The sequence below is a fragment of the Mobula birostris genome, chromosome 24 (genome assembly GCF_030028105.1).
Source record: "Mobula birostris isolate sMobBir1 chromosome 24, sMobBir1.hap1, whole genome shotgun sequence".
In the NCBI taxonomy this organism is placed as follows: Eukaryota; Metazoa; Chordata; class Chondrichthyes; order Myliobatiformes; family Myliobatidae; genus Mobula; species Mobula birostris.
Window position 1 is genome coordinate 52,298,540 of NC_092393.1, and position 26,246 is coordinate 52,324,785.

Below are 26,246 nucleotides of genomic sequence, written 5' to 3' on the forward strand. Positions count from 1 at the left end.
TCGCCTAAAGTAAAAACGAAACTAAGACACATTTTCCTATGCTTATCTTTCAATTAGTTTTACGCTTTGCATAGAAAGGAGGAGCATAACTGAGCAACTGTATATCATTCAGTTTCTGTACTGAATTTGTCATGCCTTTAGACAGAAACAGTTTGATGGACAGTTTTCAGTTATGGACACTGCACCTTTAAAGTTCCAAGTTCAGAGTAAATTTATTATCAAAGTACATATACTTCACCAAATACAACCTCATTTTCTTGTTGGCATTCACAGTAAGTCCAAGAAACACAATAGAATCAATGAAAAACTGCACCCAACAGGATGGACAAACAACCGACATGCAAGATGCAACAAACTATGCAAATACAAAAGAAAAATAAATAAATAAACAAACAAACAAGAAATATCGAGAGCATAAAACGGAGAGACCCTGAAGTGAGTCCATAGGTTATGGGAACAGTTCAGTGATGGGGTGAGTGAAGTTGAGTGGAGTTCAAGAGCCTGATGATTGAGAGGTAGTAAACCAGAGGTGATAACTTCACTCTCCACATCTCTACCTGCTGTCCCTGACTGATTCACTGTTCCTATTGCTCCTCATAACAAATTGAATTAACTTTATTACTTACATCCTTCACATACAGGAAGAGTAAAAAATCTTTATGTTACATCTCCGTCTAAATGTGCAATGTGCAAATTTTAGTAAGTTGTAATAAATAGTATGTACAACAGGACAGTCAATATAGCATAGAAATGCAATTGTGTCAGCATGAATTAATCAGTCTGATGGCCTGGTGGAAGAAGCTGTCACAGAGCCTGTTGGTCCTGGCTTTTATGCTGCGGCACCGTTTCCCAGATGGTTGCAGCTGGAACAGTTTGTGGTTGGGGTGACTTGGGTCTCAATGAACCTTTGGGCCCTTTTTACACGCCTGTCTCTGTAAGTGTCCTGAATAGTGGGAAGCTTTCCAAAGGTATCAGAGTTGTAGTGTTAGAAATTGGCCACACTGGAGTTTAGCTGGAGGACATAGTTGGACAGGTGTAACACTTTTGACAAGTTAATGGCTCTGTTACACTCACTTTCTTACATAAAGAATAAATTAATCAGTCCTCGGTCAGCCTTTGATGTCACCAATGTAACTGAGAAATAGTTAGCCTCTTGTACTCATTTTAAATATTAAACACAGCAATTATCATCTTGCAAGTCCAAGTTTATTATCATTCTGTCATACACATGTATACAGCTAAACAAAACTACAAAATGGTAAAGTACTCAGAGTTTATACTATCCAGTTCATGGAACTGAAAGATTAACCTGGTTCTTTTTCCACAGATGCTGCCTGACTTGTTGAGCATTGCCTGATTTTCAAGTCTTGGTTTAATTGCAAATGACTAAAACCTCTACCTTTATTTCATATAAAGGGCCTTAGATGGGATAGCTGGAATGGTTTGATTGCAAGGATGCTTTATGGTTGAATGTGTGAGGATGACTGCACAGCCAAACGTCTCCTAGATGCGGGAGTTATGCCTGTTCATTTATGTCTCTGCACTGCAAACTGAGATTACCGGAGCAATCTCCTGATAGAAAGTGGCACAATAGAGATCACGGGGATTAGTTGAATCTCAAATGGTAAATAAGTTGCCATCTGGTGTTATTCTATTTCTGGAGTCTTGTTCAGAATAGCAATCATTCACAGTTATACATGTTTATGGCTGTGACTTTTATTTATATATTTTATTTATTTGGAAATGCAACATAGAACCCTTCCAGCCTATCAACCTGCACCACCCACAACCCACCGATTTAACCCTAGCCCTAATCACAGGAGGATTTACAATGACCAATTAACCTACTAATTGGTACACTTTTGGACTGTGAGAGGAAATGCAACATCCAGAGGCAACCCACGTGTTTCAAGGAAAGGACATAAAAACTCCTTACAGACAGTATCGGAATTGAACTCTGACTCTGACGCCCCGAGCTGTAATAGTGTCACACTAACCGCTATGGTTCCGTGGTGTACTTAAATATTATTGTTGCTTTTTTAAAAAATTTTCAGTTTGTCTTCTTTTGCACCTCGGTTGTTTGTCAGTCTTTGTGCTTAGCTTTTCATTGATTTGCTTGTATTTCTTTGTTCTATTGTGAATGCTTGCCAGTAAACGAATATGATGACATACACAAACTTTGATAGTAAATTTACTTTGAACTTAACAATCAGTAAAGAAGTTGAGGAGGATCAATAGCGGTTACTTGTCTATTCCAGGATTTCCTGAATGCCTGCAATCGAGGGTGTGTGGGCTTTCTCAATAAAATGAGCACATTGTAAGTCATATCCATTGTTGGGTTTGAACTGCCTTGCACTGAAGATCTCCCTTGCTAAAGAAAATAGCTGAAGAATCCTGTTTGAGGCTCCCTGAAGCATCCTTCACAAAGGAGCCTCATCGTCTGAGACGTGCCCTCTTCTCACTACAGGGTGCAGGAGCCTGAAAACTCTCAGAACCAGCTTCTTCCGCACCTCCATCAGATTTCTGAATGGGTCTTGAATTCGTGAACACTACCTTGCCGTTCCCATTATTTATTTAATTTTGTCATTTATAGTAGTTATATGACTTTGCACCGCACTGCTGGCACAAAAGTCGGTGAAAATAAATTAATTCTGATTGATGCCATTATGTATGTTATTTTTATTATTATTTAGCAAAGCAGCGCAGAATAGGCCCTTCCGGCCTTCAGAGCCACGCTGCCCAGCAACCCATAACAACCCCAATTTAAACCCGTGGGACAACTTACAGTAAACAATTCACCTACCTGGCCGTCTTTGGACTGTTGGAGGAAGCTGGAGCACCTGGAAAACCCATGCGTTCCACAGGGAGGATGTACAGTACCAACTCCTTACAGAGGACACCAGGATTGAACTCTCAAACCCCGAGCTGCAATGGCATGGCACTAACCACTACGCTACCATGGTGTTTTGCATTGATTTAGTGTAACTAATGACAGTATTTTATATATTGTGACTTTATCAGCCCTCCTGAGGGGTGCCTTATGCCGTGCAGCAATATGGACCCACCCATTTAGTTCTCACTCGATCATCAGTGACGGACCCCTGCTCCCGCTGATGGCATTCATCAGCTTCCCGCCACTGTAGCAGATCAGGACGGAGGACTGCACCCCATCCAAGGATTGCTGTAGTCTCCAGTGTGATGTGTTACCCGTTGAGCAGCGTGGTAGCATAGCGGTTAGCACCATTGCTCTACAAAATCAGCCATCACAAATCAGGGTTCAATTCCCACCACTGTCTGAAAGGACTCTGTACCACAAGACATGGTAGCAGAATTAGGCCGTTTGGCCCATCGAATCTGCTCTGCTATTCCATCATGGCTGCTTTATTTTCCCTCTATTTTCCATTTTTCTCCTCATACAACCCTTTGTTTTTCAAAAAATGTTTCTGCTCCCTCTTTAAGTACCTCTACTGACCCAACTTCTGTGACCATGAAGAGGTAGAAAATTCCATAGGTTCCAGTGAGAAGAAATTCCTACACTTCTTTGTTTACAATAATTGACCTTTTATCTTGTAACTATGTCCATCCTGCAAGTGACCATGTGGGTTTCCTCTGGGTGCTCTGGTTTCCTCCCACATTCCAAAGGTGTACACTTAGGGTTAGAGTTAGTGAATTGTGGGCGTGCTATATTGGCTCTGGAAGCATGTGACACTTGCAGGCTGCCCCCGGCACATCCTCAGACTGAGATGGTCATTGATGCAAAACGAACGCATATGTTTGTGACAAATAAATCTTCCTTTGTCTCTTTAGAAGCTTTGCAGTCTAAGTGTTTCATTGCAAAACACAAAACGGGAGAATATTTATCCTTTCAGGTTAATGGGTCACCATTAGAACTGGAAGAAGTCAGACTTAAACAAAATTTTACCGTAAGGTGATAATTCCTCTGTACAATATTTAAAATGCACTCAGTGGCCACTTTATTAGGTACCCCTGTACACCCTGTACACCTGCTCATTAATGCAAATATCTAATCATCCAATCATGTGGCAGTAACGCAATGCATAAAAGCATGCGGGCAGGGTCAAGAGGTTCAGTTGCTGTTCAAACCAAACATCAGAATGAGGAAGAAATGTGATCTAAGTGACTTTGACCATGGAATGATTGTTGGAGCGAGACTGGGTGGTTTGAGTATCTCACAAACTGCTAATCTCCTGGGATTTTTACTCACAAGTTTCTAGGGTCTACAGAGAATGACGCAAAAACTGAATGGCAGTTCCGTGGGTGAAAACATGTGGTTAATGAGAGAGGAGTGGCCAAATCGTTCAAACTGACCGGAGGGCCACAGTAACTCAAATAACCATATATTACAACAGCAGTGTGCAGGAGAGCATCTCTGATTGCAAAATACATTGAATCTTGAGCTGGATGGGCTACAGCAGCAAAAGGCCTCGAGCATAAACTCAGTGGCCACCTTATTAGGTACAGTACAGGAGGTAATTAGTAAAGTGACCACTCAGAGTAATGGACCAAACAATTGAATTCTAATTCTAAAATTCTTTCATAAAAGAACTGGATGGCATTGACCTCTGGCACTTAAGGTAAAACCGCCTACTTATGTGTCACCAAGGATAATTTGAAATATGGTCGGGTCAGAGGACGAGCAGATCAAACAAATGAGAGCAGCTGACTGTCCTCTGATTGTCATCTGTCGGAGCTTAAACAGCATATTTATGGAAAGAAGCATTCCCTAGAGTTTGATATTACAAGAACCTGGTTAAAGAAATTCGAGTAAAATATTTAAAATTAGATGTTAACCTTATTATCTCTAACTAAATGTGCTTCATTGTACAGCTGAAATATAGGACAAAGGATAAAATGTAGATTTTATTGGATTGCATTTTCAACCCACTACTTACTAATGCTGTCAAATCAATAACAGCAGAGTTCAGAAGAGAACATTGTGCAGAGCACAATGTTACTCACATAAGAAAATCAAGGTAACTTGAACTTTTAAAGTAGAAACTAACTTTCTATACATTTTCTAACCTTTCTCTCAGCCAACCTAGAGAAGAATATCCAGAGTTTTATGGTTGGCACATTCAGGAGCCATGATTGTTGTTGATGCAGTTTAATAACTTGCACGTGTGCGCACACACACACACACACACACACACACACACACACACACACACACACACACATTCACACTCATGCACACACACACACACACACACACACACATTCACACTCACGCGCGCGCGCGCGCACACACACACACAGTGCAGAGGAGATTTACAAGGATGTTGCCTGGATTGGGGAGCATGCCTTATCAGAACAGGTTGAGTGAACTCGGCCTTTTCTCCTTGGAGCGACAGAGGATGAGAGGTGACCTGATGGAGGTGTATAAGATGATGAGAGGCATTGATCGTGTGGATAACCAGAGGCTTTTTCCCAGGGCTGAAATGACTAGCACGAGGGGGGACAGTTTTAAGGTGCTTGGAAGCAGGTACAAGGGGGATGTCAGGAGTAGGTTTTTCACACAGGGAGTGGTGGGTGTGTGGAATGCACTGTCAGTGAAGGTGGTAGAGGCTTAAGAGACTCAGACAGGTACATGGAGCTTAGAAAAACAGAGAGCTATGCAGTAGGGAGTTTAGGCAGTTTCTAGAGTAGGTTACATGGTCGACACAACATCGTGGGCCGAAGGGTCTGTAACGTGCTATAGATTTCTATGTTCACACACACACACACACACACACACACACGGCACACAAGCAAATTTAAATTTCAGTAGTGCAAGTTCTGAGCAAGATACTAGAGTCAATATTTTAAAGATAAAAGGTCATTGTAGGAAAAGGGCAGCTAATTGGAGAAATGACCCATTTAAAAACAGATTGTCCATGCCATCAAAATAAGCTTAGTTCAGGACCTCCATCCCTGGTGAACACTTCAATGCCTTACCAGGGGGTGGCATCTGTTGGACCAGGTTTGTCCCTGATCATCACCAAAACACAATACGTACCATTTTTGGAAGCATGCTGTGCGCAAATAAGCCATTTCATTTCCCGCAGCATCTGCACTTCAGAAGTACTTCAGTGGCAGTAAGGTGATCTGCGATGTCCTGAGGTTGTAAAAGAAAAACCTGATATGCAACTCCTTGCTTTCCTTTCCAGTAATACAGTGCAGTTGTGTGTGGAAACAACTGAAAGGAAACTCATCGATAATTTCTGTGCATGAAATTTAAAAACGTATCTGACTTTCTTAGTTCACAGAAATCAACCCAGTTCTCATTTGGAGGAGCTTGACTGCAGGTTGAGTTGTGCCTTCTGTGGCAATCTTTTAATAGTCATTTGTTGTTCAATCGACATTGTCTCAAGAGAATCAACATTCAAAGTAATTTTATTAACAAATACATATATGTCACCATATACAACCTTGAGATTCATTTTCTTGCAGGTATTTTCCAGTAAAGCAAGGCAATGCAGTAGAATTAATGGAAAAACTACACACAAACAACCTATGTGCAAAAGGCAAACTGTGCAAATAAATAAATGAGTAGGATCAATAGACAGGCGGACAGATAGAAAGAGAGAGAAAGTGAGATAGAGAGATGGAAGGACAGACAGACAGATAGTTGAGAACATGCGTTGTAGAATCATTGAAAGTTAGTCCATAGATTGTGGAATTAGTTCAGAGCTGAGGTGAGTGAAGTTATCCATCACAGTGTTTTTCCTTCTCTCAGGGCCCTGTGGTGGTGATCCTGACATTCCTTATCGAACCTGCCTTTGTGTTTATTCCAGGAAGTTCTTTGCAGCCCGCGTCATCGCAGGATTCGCAAGTCTGTCTTGTTTTAGTGTGGCATTGATCCAGCAGCTTTATTTGTTGCTGCCAGAACAGATGACAATCCAACTGCCTCACATTAGCCACTTTACATTAGAGTAATCTGAAAAGATTGTAGTAGGTGCAGCGGATGTCTTGATCACCAATAACACCAGGTATACGTAGGAATTTAAGGTGGGGGGGTTATATGGGAGGCAGGGTTTGAGGGTCGGCACAACATTGTGGGCCGAAGGGCCTGTAATGTGCTGTACTATTCTATGTTCTAACACCAGCCATTCTGGTTAAAGTCAAATCAGGAATGCTGTTGAAGCATATCTTGCTCACAAGCTCATTATATAAAACATTCTTTGAGAAAAGTGCAAAGTACAGTTATTATCAAAGTACATATATATACTGTGTACTACCTTGAGATTCACAGGCAAATGAAGAAATGCAATAGAACCAATGAAAAACTACATACAGATAAAGACTGATGAACAACCAATCTGCAAATTTAAAATAATTTTTAAAAATACATAATAAATAAATTATAGATAGATAGAGTCCTTGAAACTGAGTTCACAGGTTGTGGAATGAGTTGAGTGCAGTTATCCACACATTCAGGAGCATGATGGTTGAAGGGTAATCACTGTTCCTGAACTCAGTGTGTGGGACCTGAGGCTCCTGGACCTCCCTCCCGATGGTAGGATAGAGAAGAGAGCGTGGCCTGGATTATGTGGCTCCTTGTTGATGGATGCAGCTCTAAGGTGGTGAGGACTTTGCCTGTGATGGATCAGTGTAATGATATGTATAATGGAGGTATCGTGATCAAACTAGCACAGACAACTTTTAATTCAAAGTCATTCAAAAATATTGCATCGCCATTTTTTCATATATGTGAAATTTCAAATTGTTGACAATTATCCTTCTTAATAAAACATAACTTTGAATTGTCCAGAGATATGTGGATGAATCATGAAGATATGACACATATTCCGTCATCCTTCATCCCCCTGAAATTGTGCAGTTAACTTAAGTTTATGCATGAAGAATTGAGGCTGGCCCTGTTCATAAGTGCTACTTATGAACAGGGCCAGGTAACACTGACAACCGTGATGTCTGCATTCCCACATATTTGCCAGTAGGAATCGTTGAGTCATGTGTGGGCATTGCCCGCTGTTACCCTGTTCTGAGAGAAAACTAATTACAGACTGCCAACTTTTTAAAAAAAAGATTAGCTTTATTTGTCACACGTGCATTGAAACGTGCAGTGAAACGCGTCGTTTTGCATCAACGGCCAAGACATTCGGAGTTTGTGCTGGGGGCAGTTCCCAAGTGTCACCTCACTTCTGGCACCAATATAGTCTGCTCCCAACTCACTGACCTTAACTCTACATCGTTGAAATGTGGGAGGAAACCGGAGCACCCGCAGGGATACAGGGGAAGCAGCCTCAAGATTCGGGGAATAGATTTAGGATTGAGATGAGGAGAAACTGCTTATCCCAGGGAGAATGACTCTGTGGAATTCTCTGCCCAGGGAAGCAGTAGATTGAAGCTACCTCATTAAATACATGTTAGATGGATTTTTGGTAGGGGAATTAAGGTTTATGGGGAAAAGACATGTAAGTGGACCTGAGTCCACTACCCAGTGAGCTGTGATCTTATTAAATTGCAGAACGGGCTTAGTGGGCCAGATGGCCTGCTCCTATCGTTTACATTCTAATGAAACCCAGGGGCTAACAGGAAGAACATACAAACACCTTACAGACAGCAGTGGGAATTGAACCCTAAGTCGGTGGTCATTGGCACTGTAAAATGACTGTGCTAACCATTATGCTATGGTGCTGCCCTGGCTTGGTTAAACCAGCCCTGACTCAGGATTAAACCTGTTCATCTCTGGCTGGACCCTCTACCAACTATGTTCTATGTTCTATGTTCTGACTGAAATTCTGATATGTGTTCTTCATTATTTTTCCAGCCCGGAAAGAAAGGACTGTCCACCAAAACAACTGCCGCTTCTACCTCTGGAACTGCTTGCTCGGAATATTCAAAAGGGAAAAAAAGCCATTAATTTTCCAGTAATGATGTTTGTCCTCAGACTCTAAGCACGCTTGCCTGGGTCATTAATTGTCCAGACCGAGGATCGCAGATTATACTTCAAATTCTTTACCGAGCACTACCCACCACAGTGTTGGATGTGTCTACAATGAACATTGTACTAACCATGTGGCTGTTTAACTGTTTAAACATTATTACCTGGTCAAAATGGTCTTCTATTTTCAACACAGATTGGTAATATTCTTAATTTCCATGTTTTGAAATGTAACAGAGAATGTATATTTTCATACAATCTTTCTAAGTGCATATTTGAATTGGGGTGGATGGTCAAGAATGCTACTGTTGAGACTGCAGCAAAGGATTGGGGAAGTAACACTGAGATTTCTACAGATGGCTTTATAGATTAGTGGACAGTGCTGAAATGCCTTATTCCCACTCTTAATATGTACAGCAGGTAATTAAAGCTGAATAGACAGCCCTTTCCCAGAACTGAACCAAATAACTCCCGAGGTCTATAAATATATAATGTAGATCAACATCTCTAAAAATAGGAATAGAGGACATTTAATACAAATCCATGAAATGTTTTTGCTGAAACAATGTTAATTGTAAGAGTTAACTTGCAGTCTCAAGTTTATTGACATTCAGCCATATACATGAATGAGGGCCTCCGTCCGTCACAGTTGACCATGGATATTGTGTCCTAGCTGTCTAGATACGCAAGCCTGGGCAGTCCGATACGGAGAATAAGCTGTTGCCTGTGTAGCAGGCTCTCCCTTTCCACACATCTAATGATCCCAAAGGAACGACAGAGACCGATACAGTTTGGTACCAGCAGCGTCGCAGGAGTTGCCAGTCAGCGTTGAGCTCAATGTAGGCCTGCCTCAGGGAGTCCAGCTCCAGATTTTTCCCTCGGGGTTTACTTCCGAATCCTTCCCCATGAATGGGTATAGCTGTGAGATAGCGGAGGTTTGAGATCAGAATTTTCCTTCTCCTAGATGGGTTTCCAACCATCTGCCTGAACTGACTGGTTTTAAGAGGCTAGTAGCCTGCCTTTGCCCTTCTCCTGTCTGTAGAAATGGTTCTATCAGGCTTAGTAGCTAAGCCACACGTGAAGGCCGGTAGCTGGACTTGGTTGTCAGAGGCATTTGAGATGCACACCACTGGGAGCATTTAATAGTTAGAGGGAGCTTATCCCTGCTACCACACCCAGCTATATCAACCTTAAAGAACCATCTTAACTTTTGGAGTGTAGCCAGATAAATTTACAAAATTACGTAATTACAATGGTAGTACATCCCGACCAGTAGAATCCCTTTGAATATACAATACTAGTGTCTGTTCCAAAAGCTTCTGAGTACTAACTCCAGATATCCAAAATATAGCCCTTTGTTAAAGAGTTGAAGGATGTCTTCATGATGTACAACTAACCAGAAAGGTTGAGTGATAAAAATATACCTGTCCTGAACTGTTACAGGAATGCACCATGAGAATGTGCTCAATATAAACACAAGAGATTCTGCAGATGCTGTAAATCCAGAGCAACACACACAACATTCTGGAGGAACTCAGAAAGTCAGGCAGCATCCATGGAAATGAATAAAACAGCCAACATTTCAGGCTGAGACCTTTCATCGTGAATTCGGATGAAAGGTCTCATCCGGAAACGTCAACTGTTTATTCCTCTCCATAGATGCTGCCTGACCTGCTGTGTTCTTCCAGCATTTTGAGTGTGTTGGATTTGTTGGATTTGGATTTGTTGTTTTGCCACAGTAGTCCATAAAATATAAATTAAATTACAATAAAATAGATATAAACATATATATTCAACTATAATAAAATATACTATAAATTACAATAAGAAATATATATATATAAAATAAATAAGCAGTGTAAAAAGAGAGTGAAAATAGTGAAGGACTTTTCATAGGTTGGTTCAGTGTCCCTTCAGAAATCTGATGGCAGAGGGAAGAATGTATTCCTAAAACACTGAGTGTTTTTTTCTTCAGGCTCCTGTTGCTCTTTGCTGATAGTAGTAATGAGAAGGTAAAAATAAACCTTCGAGTATCAGATGGAAGTTAAATTGTGTACAAGTTTTTTTTTCTGAAGACTGGTCCTCGTTTTACTTCATCTATCTTTATGCTATCCAGAACTATTCACCCTCCAAATAATAATCCCTAACATATTTCTCAGCGGCAGTTGATTTAATCATGAGCTCTGTCCATGGAACATTGACAATCAGAGCCAGCAAAGCACATTACTACTGGTGAAGAGAAAATAACCAAAGCAAAATCCATGGCCCCTAGCAGCTCCCTGGCCATCACTGCTTTAGATACAGATTTATGGTTGCTATAGTATTCTAAGGGGATCAAATTATTTCGGGGCTTAAATACCAGTTAGAAATTCAGCTACTTATAATATGCAAACTCCACAATTAGTTTATCACTTTGTAATTTTCCACATTCTCTGTTTAATGTAATTTTCAGAAATAAAAGATGTTTCTGTGTGATAAGATGCATATTATTTACACCAAAAAGGCAAACCCCCACCAGCAATTTAATAATTTAGCAAAGCAGACCATAAGTTCACCTGGGAAAGCAGGAATTGCTGTGGCATTATAAAGTAGGTTTTCTGGGATTGGGGGCTATAACTTAGCGCTAGTCGTTTCATTAGAGATACAGTGCTGATTAGGCCCTTCTGGCCCTTTGAGCCGAACTGCCCAGCAACCCCCTAGCCTGATCATGGGACAATTTACAATGACCAGTTAACCTTCCAACAGGTACTGCATGACTTTGGACTGTGGGAAGAAACTGGAAGACCTGGAAAAAACCCACACATTCCACAGGGAGGGCATGCATGCTCCTTACAGATGGGGTCAGAATTGAACTCTGAACTCCAACTCTGAGCTGCAATAGCATCATGCTAACCACTACACTACCTTGGAGCTGAATATTTCACTGGAATTTAGAAGGTTGAGGGGGGATCTTATTGAAACGTATAAAATCCTAAAGAGATTGGACAGGCTCGATGCAGGAAGATTGTTCCGGATGTTGGGGAAGTCCAGAACAAGGGGTCACAGTTTGAGGATAAAGGGGAAGCCTTTTAGGACCGAGATGAGGAAAAACTTCTTCACACAAAGAGTGGTGAATCTGTGGAATTCTCTGCCACAGGAAACAGTTGAGGCCAGTTCATCGGCTATATTTAAGAGGGAGTTAGATGGCCCTTGTGACTAAAGGAATCAGAGGGTATGGAGAGAAGGCAGGTACAGGGTTCTGGGTTGGATGAACAGCCATGATCATACTGAATGGCGGTGCAGGCTCGAAGGGCCGAATGGCCTACTCCTGCACCTATTTTCTATGTTTCTATTTCACTGAAATTCACTAAATTTTACAATTTTACAATTTATTCCTAACTTTTGCTTATGTTCTCAAAATAAACTTGCTCACTATAATTTTAAGAAGGGATTTGTAACTTGAAGGAAAGTATTGACCTTATTTGGTGAAGACCAATCACTTTACCTATTTTTAAATCTCCCCGTTATTAATTAGTACCCTCACAGTAGGAGTCTTCAGTAATTAAATTCATTACATTTAACAGATTCTTTCCGTGTGATCACTTGCAGAATTTCTAATCCAAGTGGCTTTTTAGATAGGAAAGCATTTGCAGCAACCTATTTTTCTGCAAATTTTGTAATACAAACTAAATCTTCAGACACAATGCAATTAAAACCGCCCTACATTTAAATGAACTGATGAATTTTACTTCAGATCATTTGGGCTGATGTTGTGAAGTAGGTCATAAATTAGTTGGGATGTAATTTAAAATTGTACAAGGCATTGGTAAGGCCAAATTTGGAGTATTGTGTACAGTTCTGGTCACCGAATTATAGGAAAGATGTCAACAAAATAGAGAGAGTACAGAGAAGATTTACTAGAATGTTACTTGGGTTTCATCACCTAAGTTACAGAGAAAGGTTGAACAAGTTGGGTCTTTATTCTTTGGAGTGTAGAAGGTTGAGGGGGGACTTGATAGAGGTATTTAAAATTATGAGGGGGCTTGATAGAGTTGACGTGGATAGGCGTTTTCCATTGAGAGTAGGGGAGATTCAAACAAGAGGACATGAGTTGAGAGTTAAAGGGCAAAAGTTTAGGGGTAACATGAGGGAGAACTTCTTTACTACGAAGGGTCTCGGTCGGAAACGTGGACTGTACCTCTTCCTAGAGATGCTGCCTGGCCTGCTGCGTTCACCAGCAACTTTGATGTGTGTTACTCAGAGAGTGGTAGCTATGTGGAATGAGCTTCCAGCAGAAGTGGTTGAGGCAGGTTCGATATTGCCGTTTAAAGTTAAATTGGATAGCTATATGGACAGGAAAGGAATGGAGGGTTATGGGCTGAGTGCAGGTCAGTGGGACTAGATGAGAGTAAGCATTCGGCGCGGACTAGAAGGGCCGAGATGGCCTGCTTCCGTGCTGTAATTGTTATATGGTTATATAACAATACTGAGTTAATTATAAAGCATCATGCACAGTGTTTGTTTAATGGTGCACTGGACTGTTTTGTGACAAAAGTACACATAAGACCATAGGTTGGTCTTATTGACCATTTGTTCATTAAGGTTGTCATAGCTGGGGGGGAGGGGGGCGCGGTGGTAATAGCAATAGGCTCACACTACCTATGAAATGCTCCCAATGACGTGTCTCAAATAGCCTCTGACAACCAAGTCCAGCCTCTGGCTTTCACATGTGGCTTAGCCTCTAAGCCCGGTGAACTGTTTCTACTGACAGGGGAAGGGACAAAAGTGGGTCACTGGCACCTTAAAACCAGTTGCTTCGGCCCGATGGGGCTCATCAGCCGTGGTTAGCAGCTCACCTAGGAGAAGGATAACTCTGATCTTTAATCTCCCCTGCCTTGCGGCTACACCCACTCATGGGGGAGACTTCGGGAGTAAACCAGAAGGGAAAAAAGCCAGAGCTGGAGTCGCTAAGGTTGAGTTCAACGCTGACTGGCAACTCCTGTGACGCCGCTGGTGCCAAACTTTTTATCGGTCTCTGCGGTTCCTTTGGATTCGTCAGCTGCGTGGAGAGGGGGAGCCTGTTACCTGCATGGGCAGCAGCTTTCATACTGGACTGGCTTGCATATCACGTAGGAAGCTGAGATGCAACATCCATGGCTGACCCCAACCAATGGAAGGCATCAGGAAGACCATAAGAAATAAGTGCAGGTTTTGGCCATTCAGCCATCGAGTCTGCTCATCATGGCTGACTTATTATCCTTCTCAGCCCCATTCTTCTGCCTTCTCCCTGCAATCTTTAACACCCTTACTTATCAAGAACCTATCATTCTCTGCTTTAAATACACCCATTGACTTCACTTCCACAGCTGTCTGGTAATGAATTCCACAGATTCACCACTCTCTGGATAAAGAAATTCCTTCTCAGCTCTGTTCTAAAGGCAAACCCCCACCGGCACATTAATAATTTAGCAACACAGATCATAAATTCACCTGGGAAAGCAGGAATTGCTGCAGCATTATAAAGTAGGTTTTGTGGGATTGGAGGCTTTAACTTACTGCTGATCATTTTATTTAGAGATACAGCGTGGAAATGGCCCTTCCAGCCCTTTGAGCTGCAACGCCCGGTAACCCCAATTTAGCTGAGCATAATCATGGGACAATTTACAATAACAAATTAACCTACTAGCCAGTGCGTCTTTGGACTGTGGGAGGAAACCCACACATTCCACGGGCAGGACGTACAGACTCCTTACAGATGTCATCAGAATTGAACTCTGAACTCCCAACGCCCCAAGCTGTAGTCGTGTCATGCCAGCCATTGCACTATTGTGGCACTGAATAGTTTACTGGAATTCAATAAATTTTGCACTTTATTCCTAACATTTGCTTAAGTTCTCAAGATAAACTTGCTCACTATAAGTTTTAGAAGGGACTTTAAATTTGAAGGGAAGTGTTGACCTCATTTGGTGAAAACCAGTCATTTTTCCTTTTTTTAATCTCCCTGTTATTAATTAGTACCCTCACAGTTGGAGTCTTCAGTAACTGTATTCATTACATTCAACAGATTCTTTCAGTGTGATCATGCTGAATTTGTATTCTAAGGCTGCGTTCTCTGGTCCAAGAGACCCCACTATTGGATAGATCCTTTCCACATCCACTGTATCCAGGCCTTTCAATGTTCAAAATGCCTTTCAATATTCATCTCATATAATGGGCTCTCCTTTCCTATTAAGGATGAAATGGTTTCTAATTGCTTAAATGTGTTAAAGACATGAAAGGCCTTTTAAGAGTTTGTGGTTTGTCAGGAGGTTGATTCAGGACTGAGGAAAGGTCTTGCCCTATAACGTTGACTGTTTATTCCCCTGCATAGGTGGTGCATGACCCGTTGCATTCCCCCAGCATTTTGTGTGGGTTATTCTGGATTTCCAGCATCTGCAGAATTTCTAGTGTTTATGGCCTGCAGTTTTTAAAAAAAAATTTCAGACCTGGCATGAAGCTAGGACCATCCTTAATGGAATCTTTCAAACACTCGATGCCTGATCTAGTTGAATTGTTGTGAAAACAGCTGATTAACTGGGCGTCTTTATAGTGTTAAGGTAAGACAACACCTCTATTCTGGATGCTAAAATAGTGTACTTGTAATCTAGGTGCCTTGGCAACTGAACCGGAAATGAGTTCAAATTCCAAATGGGATGAGAAGGAAGATAAATCAGCCGTGATCGAATGATGAAGCAGACTTGATGGGCTGAATGGACTAATTCTGCTCCTACAAAAAATAAATCCCATCACTTCAGGTGGGACATTTAAATTCAGTTAATTAAATAAGGTGTGGAATTAAAAACCTGATGTGCATTGTAAATTCCACGTGATTCACTGATCACCAGCACACACTGACTTGGAGCTATGTACTTGTTTCTCAAGTAGCCTTGCCCAGTTAGGGACCAACATCAAATACCCAACGCATTTTTGATTAGAAACATTGCCTTACATGAATGCGAAATTTGGAGTTTAAATACACCTCCTTCCAGCAATAAGGATATCTGGCAGCCCAGTGTTTGAGATTCCACCTTGCAATGAGCTGACAGTCGGTGCAAGATGCAAGTGTTGCTGTTTTGTGCTTGGTAAGTGTTGGATATCGAGTGACAAGTCAGGAGGGAGTCCCTGCCATGTGTTGCAAGGATATCAGAGGCTGTTTCTGCGGAAACCAATTTAGCCAAGATGACGCTAGTGAATCACAGGGATGTGTTGCAGGCTACTTACAAAACTTCTAAATTAAAGGAATCTCAGGGTTGTGTATGGTGAGATATATGTGGATAATAAATTGACTTTGAACTGCAATCATGTTGAAATCCAAAACTCTGACTCCATAATGGAACATTATTACAACATAATGCACTCCTCTTGCTACTACCGTCAGGCAGTAGGTACAGGAGATTTTGATCCCACACCACCAGGTTTCAGAACAGTTATTACCCTTCAACCCTTCAATCAGACTCCTGGATAACTTCACTCAATTCAACTCTTTACTGATTCTACAATCTACATACTCACTTTCAAGGACTCTACAACTCATGTTCTCAGTATTGTTTTTTTTAATTTGCACGAAATGTCTTGTTTGTTTGTCAGTCTTTGCTTACGTAATTGCAGGGTGCCACAGCAGTGCAGTGGTTAGCATGAAGCGGTTACAGCCTGGGGCCTCAGAGTTCATTTCCGAAGATCTCTGCAAGAAGTTTGTGCATCTCTCCCATGAGCACGTGGGTTTCCGGTTTCCTCCCACAGTCCAAAGACATGCTGGTTAGAAGGTCAATTGGTCACTGTAAATTGTCCTGTGATTAGGCTAGCATTAAATAGGTGGGTTGCTGGGCTCTTTGGACCAGAAAGCCAGTTTTGCACTGTATCTCTAAATAATACATGTATAAGTAGTTTTCATAACTTTTATTTTATTTCTTTAGTGTGGGCATGTGGCCAAGTGGTTAAGGCATTGGACTAGCGACCTGAAGGTCGTGAGTTCAAGCCCCAGCCGAGGCAACATGCTGTGTCCTTGAGCAAGGTACTTAGTCACAGATTGCTCTGTGACGACACTGGTGCCAAGCTGTATGGGTCCTAATGCCTTTCCCTTGGACAACATCGGTGCCATGGAGAGGGGAGACTTGCAGCATGGGCAACTGCTGGTCTTCCATACAACCTTGCCCAGGCCTGCGCCCTGGAGAGTGAAGACTTTCCAGGTGCAGGTCCATGGTCTCGCAAAACTAACGGATGCCTCTAACTTTAACTTTCCTGTAAATGTTTGAAAGAAAATAAGTCTTAAGATAGTATGTGGCAACATATACATACTTTGATAATAAATTTACTTTGAGTTGACTTTAAACACACCAGAGTGAGGCAGTAATACTTCACACCCCTTTGGAATGAGGTATAAGACTAATTAATCAGAAATATTGGTATGAGAAATATATCTGCTAATTAATATAGCTTTGCATACTGCAGAGTCATTTTTTTCCCCTTTCTTGAGATAGCTGCTCTAATTATTTGCATGTCGAGGACTGGAAAAAAAGCTAATTAGAGATACCAACTTTGATTGTTATTTCTTCTGCTTTATCAGGTTTGCAAATTTTCAGTATGGTTATTTATGATACAGGAAATTAAGGTTTTTAACTTGCGCAAGATGGGCATATTCAGAAAAAGACTAAATACAAATGAGATGGGGGAGTGGTGCTTTGAAATAAAGTTTGAGTAGCATTTCTAGGGGGAAGTATTCTCAACAAATGTGGGGTACTGCTGCAATAAAATAACCTTTAATTTGGATTGTGTAAACCCACAGATTATGGCAAGCTTCTGTCAAATCCACGTCATGTGCCTGGATATCTTCACTTTTAAAACTGAGCTGCTGCTCTTGACATAATAATGAGCTGCTGGCACAAGAGTGGGAGGAAGATGAAAGCCCATGTTTCTTTTCGGTTTTAAACATATGCCTGATTCTCCCATGGAAAAGCGAAGGAGAATAGGTCATAGCAGATGATGTTTGTTCTTAACATGCACAAGTTGGACGTCACTGGCGTTGCATGTTCGTCACTGCAATGGTGTTGGAGGAAATCCTTAAGGGTCTGTTCCAGTGACTGTTTTTGATCAAACAGTCTTTGATCCTCATCAATGTCTGCTTTCACTTGTTCAATCCTTATTCTGATACTTTTTTTAAAAAAAGCGAGTCATGAAGATCTTGTTGTAGGCCTGAATTATTGATAAGGAATCAATTAAGCATGAACTGAGGAATTTTTTTTTACAGTAAATGAAGTAGGATAGGAGTTGGAATGTCTGTCAGTGGAAGATTTGATGCAGCGCTCAGGGACCTGGTCTGATTTTAGAGAACTTTATGAATTGCAGTGGGGGATGAGTAAACAGGAATAAATCTCAAGTTACCAGAATAGCCTGAAATGAAACCAGAAGCACAAAGCAGGTCCATTCATAGGTCCTAATGAACCATAAGACATAGGAGCAGAATTAGGCCATTCAGCCCATCGAGTCTGCTCCACCATTCCATCATGGCTGATTTATTATTCCTCTCAGCCCCATTCTCTAGCCTTCTCCCTGTAATCTTTAACACCCTTACTAATCAAGAACTGATGAATCTCCACTTTAAATATTCATTGCCGCCTGTGGCAATGAATTCCAGATTCACCACCCTCTGGCTAAAGAAATTCCTCCTCACCTCTGTTCTAAATGGCTGTCCTTTTACCATCTGGTCCTAGACTCCTCTCTCTAGGAAGGAAACGTCCTCTCCATGTCCACTCCATCTAGATCTTTCGATGGGTTTCAATGGGAGTACCCCCCTCATTCTTCTAAATTCCAGTGAGTACCAGCCCAGAGACATCATACACGACACATGCCTTAACCCTTTCATTCCTGGGATCATTCTAGTGAATCTCCTTTGGACTGTCTCCAATGTCAGCACATTTTTTCTTTGATAACAGGCCCAAAACTGCTCACAATACTCCAAGTTACAGTCTGACCAATGCCTTATGAAGCCTCGCATTACTTTTATATTCTAATCCTCTTGAAATGAATACTAATATTCTATTCTTTTCTATTCTTAGACATTCATGCCATTTCTTAGTTTCAGCCGCCACAACATTCCGCACAGAATTTAGGATTTTTGATCTTGGGAGGTCAGCAGCTGGTTGTGTTACACAGAACTTTAACTTAAGTACAATATTCTGTCTCACACATGGATGGGAGGTGACAAGATAGAGATGTACAAGATGATAATAGGCACTGACAGAGTGGACAGCCAGAGATTTCTTCCTAGGGCGGAAGTGGCTATTGCATCATCATCAGGTGCCGTGCCCAGTTTGAGCTTTGACTGCCATGGCCCACACACTCCTGTTTCGGGTCAAGCGGATCAATTCATTGGTATTCATTTCCAGTTCTCTGGCTGCTGTCTCCATCATCATTTGTCTTTGTCTTCCTCTTGCTTTCTTCCCTTCAATCTTTCCCATAATTACTGTGCATTCTAACTCCTCTTTCCTAATCACATGCCCAATGAAGTTACGTTGCCTTTTCATGATCTCATACATTATTTCTCTTTTTGTGCTTGCTCTGTTCATGACATCCTCGTTAGATATTCGTCTCGTCCATGATATTCTTTGCATCCTCCTCAAGTACCACATCTCTGCTGCTTCAATTCATTTCCTCATGTTACTAGATATTGTCCAACATTCTGAGCCATATAACATAACTGGATAAACGTAACATTTCAGTGCTCTGAGGCGGGTTGTCATGCCTAGTTTAGTGTTGGTCAGTATACTCTTCATTCTCGTACAGGTGTCTTTTGCCATCCCTGTTCTTCTTTTGGCTATTACAAGAAAGGCATAATTTTAATGTAGTTTGAGAACATAGTGGAGGGGTGTCGGTGTTAGTTTTTTTCACACAGAGGGTGGTGGCTGCCTAGAATCCTTTGCCAGGGGTGGTGGTAGAGGCATTTGAAAGTTCCCTGAATGATGCTGGGGGATTTTAAGGAACTCTTAGATAGGCACATGGTTGATAGAATAGTAGAGAGCTACAGTACTGTGCAAAGCTCTTAGGCACATGTATATAGCTGGGGTGCCTAAGACTTTTGCCCAGTACTGGAGTGAAGAGCAAGTTTGTAAATCTGGCAGGAGCAAAGGATGTTGAGAATAGTGAGGGAGTGTGTCGGACAGGTGGCAAAGAAGGTGTGCCAGGGGGCGGGGGTGGGTGGCTCGGGTGTAGACACACCCAGCCCTGAGACACCAGGCAAGGTCATTTGATTCCAGACAATTGGTTTATTTATCATTACAGAATGTCTCTCTGGTGCTTCCCACTCCCTCACCTCCCCCTTTCCCTTTTTCCAACCATGAATCCCCTCTCCCTGCCCCCTTCCCACTCTCGGCCCACAATAAAAATCTATATCAGAATCAGGTTTATCATTACTCACATATATCATGGCATTTGTTTTTATTTTTGTGGCAGCAGTACAGAGCAATACATAAAATTACTGCAACACTGAGCAAAGGTTTTAAGTATCCTAGCTTTATGTGTGTGTGTGTGTGTGCACGCACACGTGCACACGCCTAAGACCTTTACACAGTACCGTATGTAGTAAGGAAGGGTTAGATTGATCTTAGGTAGGTTTAAATGGGCCCAACATTGTGGGCTGAAGGGCCTGTACTGTGCTGTAATGTTCTATGTTTATGTTCTAAGTAAAGCGTATTGTTCTGTGATGGGAGTATTTATACGGAGACATTTCATGGTTTTTTTAGATTATTACAGCAAGACTCACAAAGCTACAATTAACTATCTGCGGATCAGAGACCGCTGAAGTGCTGGGAGACCCAAAACTGTTGTGTACGTTTTGTAATTACATGCAACGTTGGCCTACACAATACAACAGAGGGGCTGTTCCCACCACAATCAAATGAGTGAGAGGGTTGTCCCGAAACGTAGCAAAGAATTGGTGCCAAAGCATTATTGGAGCCATTCTTCCACCTGCAGACTTTGCAGTGGTTAGCTTAGAGGACGTATGCGATAACGACAGAGGATATGTACTCTAAAGAGGTGTTGGACAAAATTGGGTTGTTTTTACTGGAACGGCAGAGGCTGAGGGGAGAAGTTTATAAGAGTATGAGAGTTTATAAGATTATGTACTTCTTGCAGCAGTTGGGAAAAAATTCCATCCTCCGCAGAACGTTCTGGTGCAATTCTACACTGCCATCATAGAGAGCATCCTCACGTCCACCGTTACAGTCTGGTTTGGCGCAGCACCCCCTCACAATACACAAAAACTACAGCGGACTAATAACATAAAACATGGAACACAGAACAATACAGTGCAGGAATATGCCTTTGGCCCATGGTCATCTGCTGAATTAATAAAACTAGTCATAGAATGCCTAACTAATCTCTTCTGCCTACACAACATCTATATCCCTCCATTCTCTGCACATCCACATGCCGATCGAAGAGCTTCTTAAACACCTTGCTTCTCCCACCATTGAAAGCACCTCCCAAGCGCCCATCATACTGTGTAAAAAAAAACTTCCCCTCCCCACATCTCTTTTGAACTTACCCCCTCTCACCTTCAATGTAAACCCTCTATTATTAGACATTTCAAACCTAGGGAAAAGATATCGGCTGTCTACAGTAAACTATGCCTCTTAAAGATTGACTTCAAGGGTCAACTTTATTCGCCATATTCACTTACATATACGAGGAATTTATTGCAGTGTGTTGGCATGAAAGCAAAAAAAAATTATAAATGGTAAAGAATTAATAAAAATAAAGTTAGAGGTTAAGGTAAGGATATGGAATAAAATGTGCTTAAGTACATAAATGCCAGCATGTATTTATAATGTAAACAGTAGTTTAAAAAGTGTTTACAGTGCAGTGACAAGGGTAATAGATGTTGGGCGGGAGGTAACTAGAATGGTTGATCAGATTAACTGCCTGAGGAAAGAAACTTTGAAGATAGTGAAGGTTTTGATAGCCTCCTAGAGCTTTCCACAAGGAGCAATTTGGAAAAGGCCATTTGCGGGGGCGGGTAGTGTCCGCAATGATATTTCCTGCCTTCTTCTTTGTCCTGGGTGCACACAAGTCCTGCAGTGATGGTAAACTGCAGCCTGCTGACCTCAGAGTTGGCTGTAGTTTGCGTATACTGTGAGAGGACGCCGCACCAAACCAGGCAGCAATGGCTGAGGTAAGGGTGGCAGTGCAGAATCGCGCAGGGGAAAGGGAATCTCACCAACGGCCACAAGAAGTATGTCCTCTGCCGAGCCTTTTTGTCAGTGAAGGAGATGTGGTTCTCCCACATGAGGTCCTGTGAAGTAATAATGGCCAGGAATCTGAATTTTGAAACAATGCTAACTGTACGGTGGAGTTGTTTATGATGAGTGGGTGGAGAGGAGATATATTTCTCCTGAAGTGGATTTGCATCTCCAGTGCTTTGAGGGTTACGGGGAACAAGGAAAAGAAAGTGTAGCCGAGGCCAAAAATCAATTCAAACAAGATCTTACTGAGTGGTAGCAGTGGCTTTATACCTTACACTTAATACTTATATTTTTCTGGGACACTCACATGAACCTTGGTGCAACTGTTTCTCCACCACAATAGAGCAATTCTTGTATTCATTTCAGCCTTTATGCTGGAATACTACAATATTAAAACCTATTGACACTTCAGGAAGAATTCAGGATTAACTTAGCAGTGTTATACATTAAAGTCCTCACAGATATGTTCCACTGCAGCTGATATTTATTTTATTGTTTATTCATTATCTATCGGGATACAGCGTGGAGCAGGCTCTTCTGGCCCTTTGAGCTGCGCCTCCCAGCAACCGCCTGATTTAATGCGGCATAGTAGTGTAGTGGTTAGAACCCGAGTACCATCTACCCGGGTTCAATTCCCGCTGCTGTCTGTAAGGATGTCGTATGTTCTCCCTGTGACAGCGTAGGTTTCCTCCGGGGGCTCCAGTTTCCTCCACAGACCGAAGGCACACCGGTTGGTAGGTTAATTGGGCATTGTAAATTGTCCTGTTATTAGGCTAGTTTTAAATTGGGGGTTTGCTGGGTCGCACAGCTGGAAGAGCCGGAAGGACCTATTCTGCACTGTATGTCAATCAAAACTTCAATCAGTTAACCCTAGCCTGATCACAGGACAATTTACAAGGACCAATTAACCTACCACCTTGGGAGAAAATTGGAGCATCCGGAAAAAAATCCGTGTGGTCACAGGGAGGACGTACAAACTCCTCACAGAGCAGCGGTTTAATTGAAAGCAAGACAATTAAACTAATTTACTTGAATTTTTAATCATTTGGTTTTGATTAAGTTTGCATTGACTATTATTTTTTTTGTTCTTTGAGATTTAATCAATGCACATTCTTTAACAGGACTCCTTCAAGGAAAGCCTGCCTCTGGACCATCCCTAATCAGCAAAAATGAAGCACGAAAGCCAACAGCATTTATACATTATGTAAAGGGGATGTATTACGTGTAAATAATGCGAGTTGCAGTACTGAGGATTGTCAAAGAGATCCGTTAAAAATGTTCATGTTTTGAAGGGATGAAAAGGAACAAAGGTGGTAATAAGATTAAATTCTCTAGTGATCTCAATCGTTACTGTATATTTGATTCAAATTTTCTTTACATCAGCATAGGTCTTTAACTGCATCAACTGTGAATTACTCAGAGATTGGTTTCTTTCCTGGCCTCATTAAAGATACAGTACCGTGCACATGTAAAAGAAGATGCTTTCAAAAATAATTAAATGAAAAGTTTTTAAATATCAAAAAAATTACTATAAAAAGCAGCAAACAGTAAAAAACTAAATCAGATCAATACTTGGTGTGACCACCCTTTTAAAACGGCATCAACTCCATTCTTCAGTTGTATAAGAAAATCGGGTGGTAACTTATTACAAGCATCTTGGAGAACTTGCCACAGTTGTGCAAACTTTGGCGGTCTTGCCTGCTTCTGTCTCTCCAAGTAATTCCAGACAGTCTCAGTGATGTTGAGATCAGGGCTCTGTGGAGACCATACCATTTGAAACCATATAAAAATCTAGGGTGTCTTTTGCACAGTCCAGTACATGTAGCCCAACGAATCACTGGAGCAGATCTCTCCAATCACACCTTCCCACTGCACACTCATATCCCTTCTACTCCTTTTCCCTTCTCTGCCTCTCTAGTGTAATTGTAAACGTTAACTTGGTGTTGCTACAACCACTGACCCTAGACATAAGTTGAACAGCCTCTATGTCAAAGTTTTTGCCCTCCGTTTTTCAAATCTCTCACTGTCTATTCCCCCTCAATCTGTGAATTATGATGTCCAGTCTGCTTTAATCTAAGCTCTCTCTTATTTCAAATTGAAGGGGGGTGATTTCTCCCCACTTTCCCTTCTCTCTTTTTCCATTCCCCTCTCTGCTTACCTCTCATTCCTTCTCCTCACCTGCCTGTTAACTCCTCCCTCTGGTGCTCCTCCTCGTTCCCTTTCTCCCATGGTCCACTCTCCTCTTCTATCAGATCCCCAATTCTTCAGCCCTTTACCTTTTCCACCTATCACCTCCCAGCATCCTCCCTCACCCACCCTACCCACCGTCCCCACTTGGCATGACATATCTCCTGTCAGCCTGTACTCCTCCCCTTCCCCTTGCCTTCTGCCCTCTTCTTTTCCAGTCCCGATGAAGAGTCTTGGTCTGAAGCATTGACTGTTTGTTGAACTGCATCCTCTGAAGAGTCACAGTATCTCAAAGCCTGGTACTGTGAAGTACTAATAAGGTCTTACCTAAACTATCATTACCTTCTGCTATCCATAACTTGAGTCTCTATCATATATAGACCTCCCTTTAGGACAGAGATGAGGAGAAATTTCATTAGCTAGAGGGTGGTGAATCTGTGGAATTGATTGCCACAGACAGCTGTGGAGGCCGAGTCATTGGGTATATTTAAAGCGGAGGTCATAAGCTCTTGATTAGTAGGTGAGTAAAAGGTTAAAGTGATAAAGCAGGAGAATGGGGATTGAGAAAGGATAATAAATCAGCCACTATGGAATGGCAAAGCAGACTCGATGGGCCAACTGGCTCATATGTTTTAAGTTCTCTTCAGGTAAGGCCTAGAATTTGATTGGCTTTTTTAAACAGTCTAATCCACCTTAATTGATATCTTTAATATGACTACATTTAGAATACAATTAAAGCTTCCTCTAACTATCAGCATCCCTTCGCACTTAGTAGAATTGAATTCCATTTTCCACTCCACACCCCTTTTAATATATTTTGTAATTTTCTTGAGCAGGGCCAACTTTGTAATGAATTTTTCCCTCTCCTGTGAATTTCTTCCTGCGCATCAGTAAAGAGAGGGACTTAAAGTCACAACATTGCATTGTACTGATTATTAGACTTGGCTTATACTCTGTCAGAAATTGTTGCCCTTGAAATGTCTTCTCTTTGGCACAAACCAGATGCTTTAACAGGCCATTCATCATCCATCTCTGCCCAATTGTACATGGATCTTAGTCACTGAGGTACTTAAAACTTTCCGGCACTACAGTTGACAAAACATACCAAATTAAAAAAACTTCTTTACTTCAATTCAGTGTTGAATATATGCTGTTTTTCCCAATCCAAAAAAGACTTAAATATTAATGCTTTGAGCATTACATCTGATAGGCAGCATAAAATATTGAACTTGGCATGACATTACATGCTGAAACAGCGTAGTCCTGCAGACCGAAAATCAGTGCTTCAGTGTGACTTTGGCCAAGAGCCCAGAAGTAACAGCAACTATGAGAAAGAATTCAAACCTAGACTCTCTCACAATCTGCTATTGTGAGAGCGTCTCGATTTCCAAACTGTCCGTCAGTCCCACAAAAGTTTAGAGAGAGTCATTTCATTTCCTTTCGGGCGTCAGAGCATTTTAAACCTTGACATTTTTGTTGGCATTTTGAAAGGAGAACACATTTTACCCTACAGTTTGTACACCAGGGATGAAATATCAAAAGCATTACATCTCATAATCCACTGCATTTCATATTCCTGTTTTTGTTTTGTTGTCTCCCCAAAATTGTTCCTCGTAACTTTTGTAATGGCCTGGTTCATACTTTTACTGTCATGCCATATGTGTTTCATTTTGGCAGTTCTGAGAGAGCAGCCTGTTCTGTTTTCGTGCTTGTTTGGGTTACTGTGGAAGATAAGAGATGAGGAGAAGTGTGTGCTATCCAATTAGGACGGTCGGATTAAGGGGAGGTTTCTCTGGTGAGGGAGACTAAGGTTGGTCTTGGGGCTCTTGTTCGAAGAGAGATGAATAGAGAAGACGATGGGGAGAACCGGTCGTAGCATACGATCTGGTGGGAGACCC

The 26,246-nt window shown here is 41.6% G+C and overlaps 1 protein-coding gene across 5 annotated transcripts in view; it reads left to right on the plus strand.

The window, feature by feature from the left end:
• LOC140187120 (endonuclease V-like) overlaps window positions 1–23,470 on the plus strand; it is a 162,497-nt gene extending 139,027 nt beyond the window's left edge. For 2 of the 5 annotated variants that reach the window (XM_072242085.1, XM_072242090.1), the window contains one exon: window positions 8,792–11,368. In XM_072242085.1, coding sequence (XP_072098186.1) covers window positions 8,792–8,884 — 93 coding nt within the window. In that variant the 3' untranslated portion in view covers window positions 8,885–11,368. Of the gene's footprint in view, window positions 1–8,791; window positions 11,369–15,531; window positions 15,679–23,282 lie in introns of those variants that run through there. The other 3 variants (XR_011883002.1, XR_011883003.1, XM_072242087.1) reach the window with 3 other exon arrangements.
• The last annotated feature ends 2,776 nt before the right edge of the window (window positions 23,471–26,246 follow it).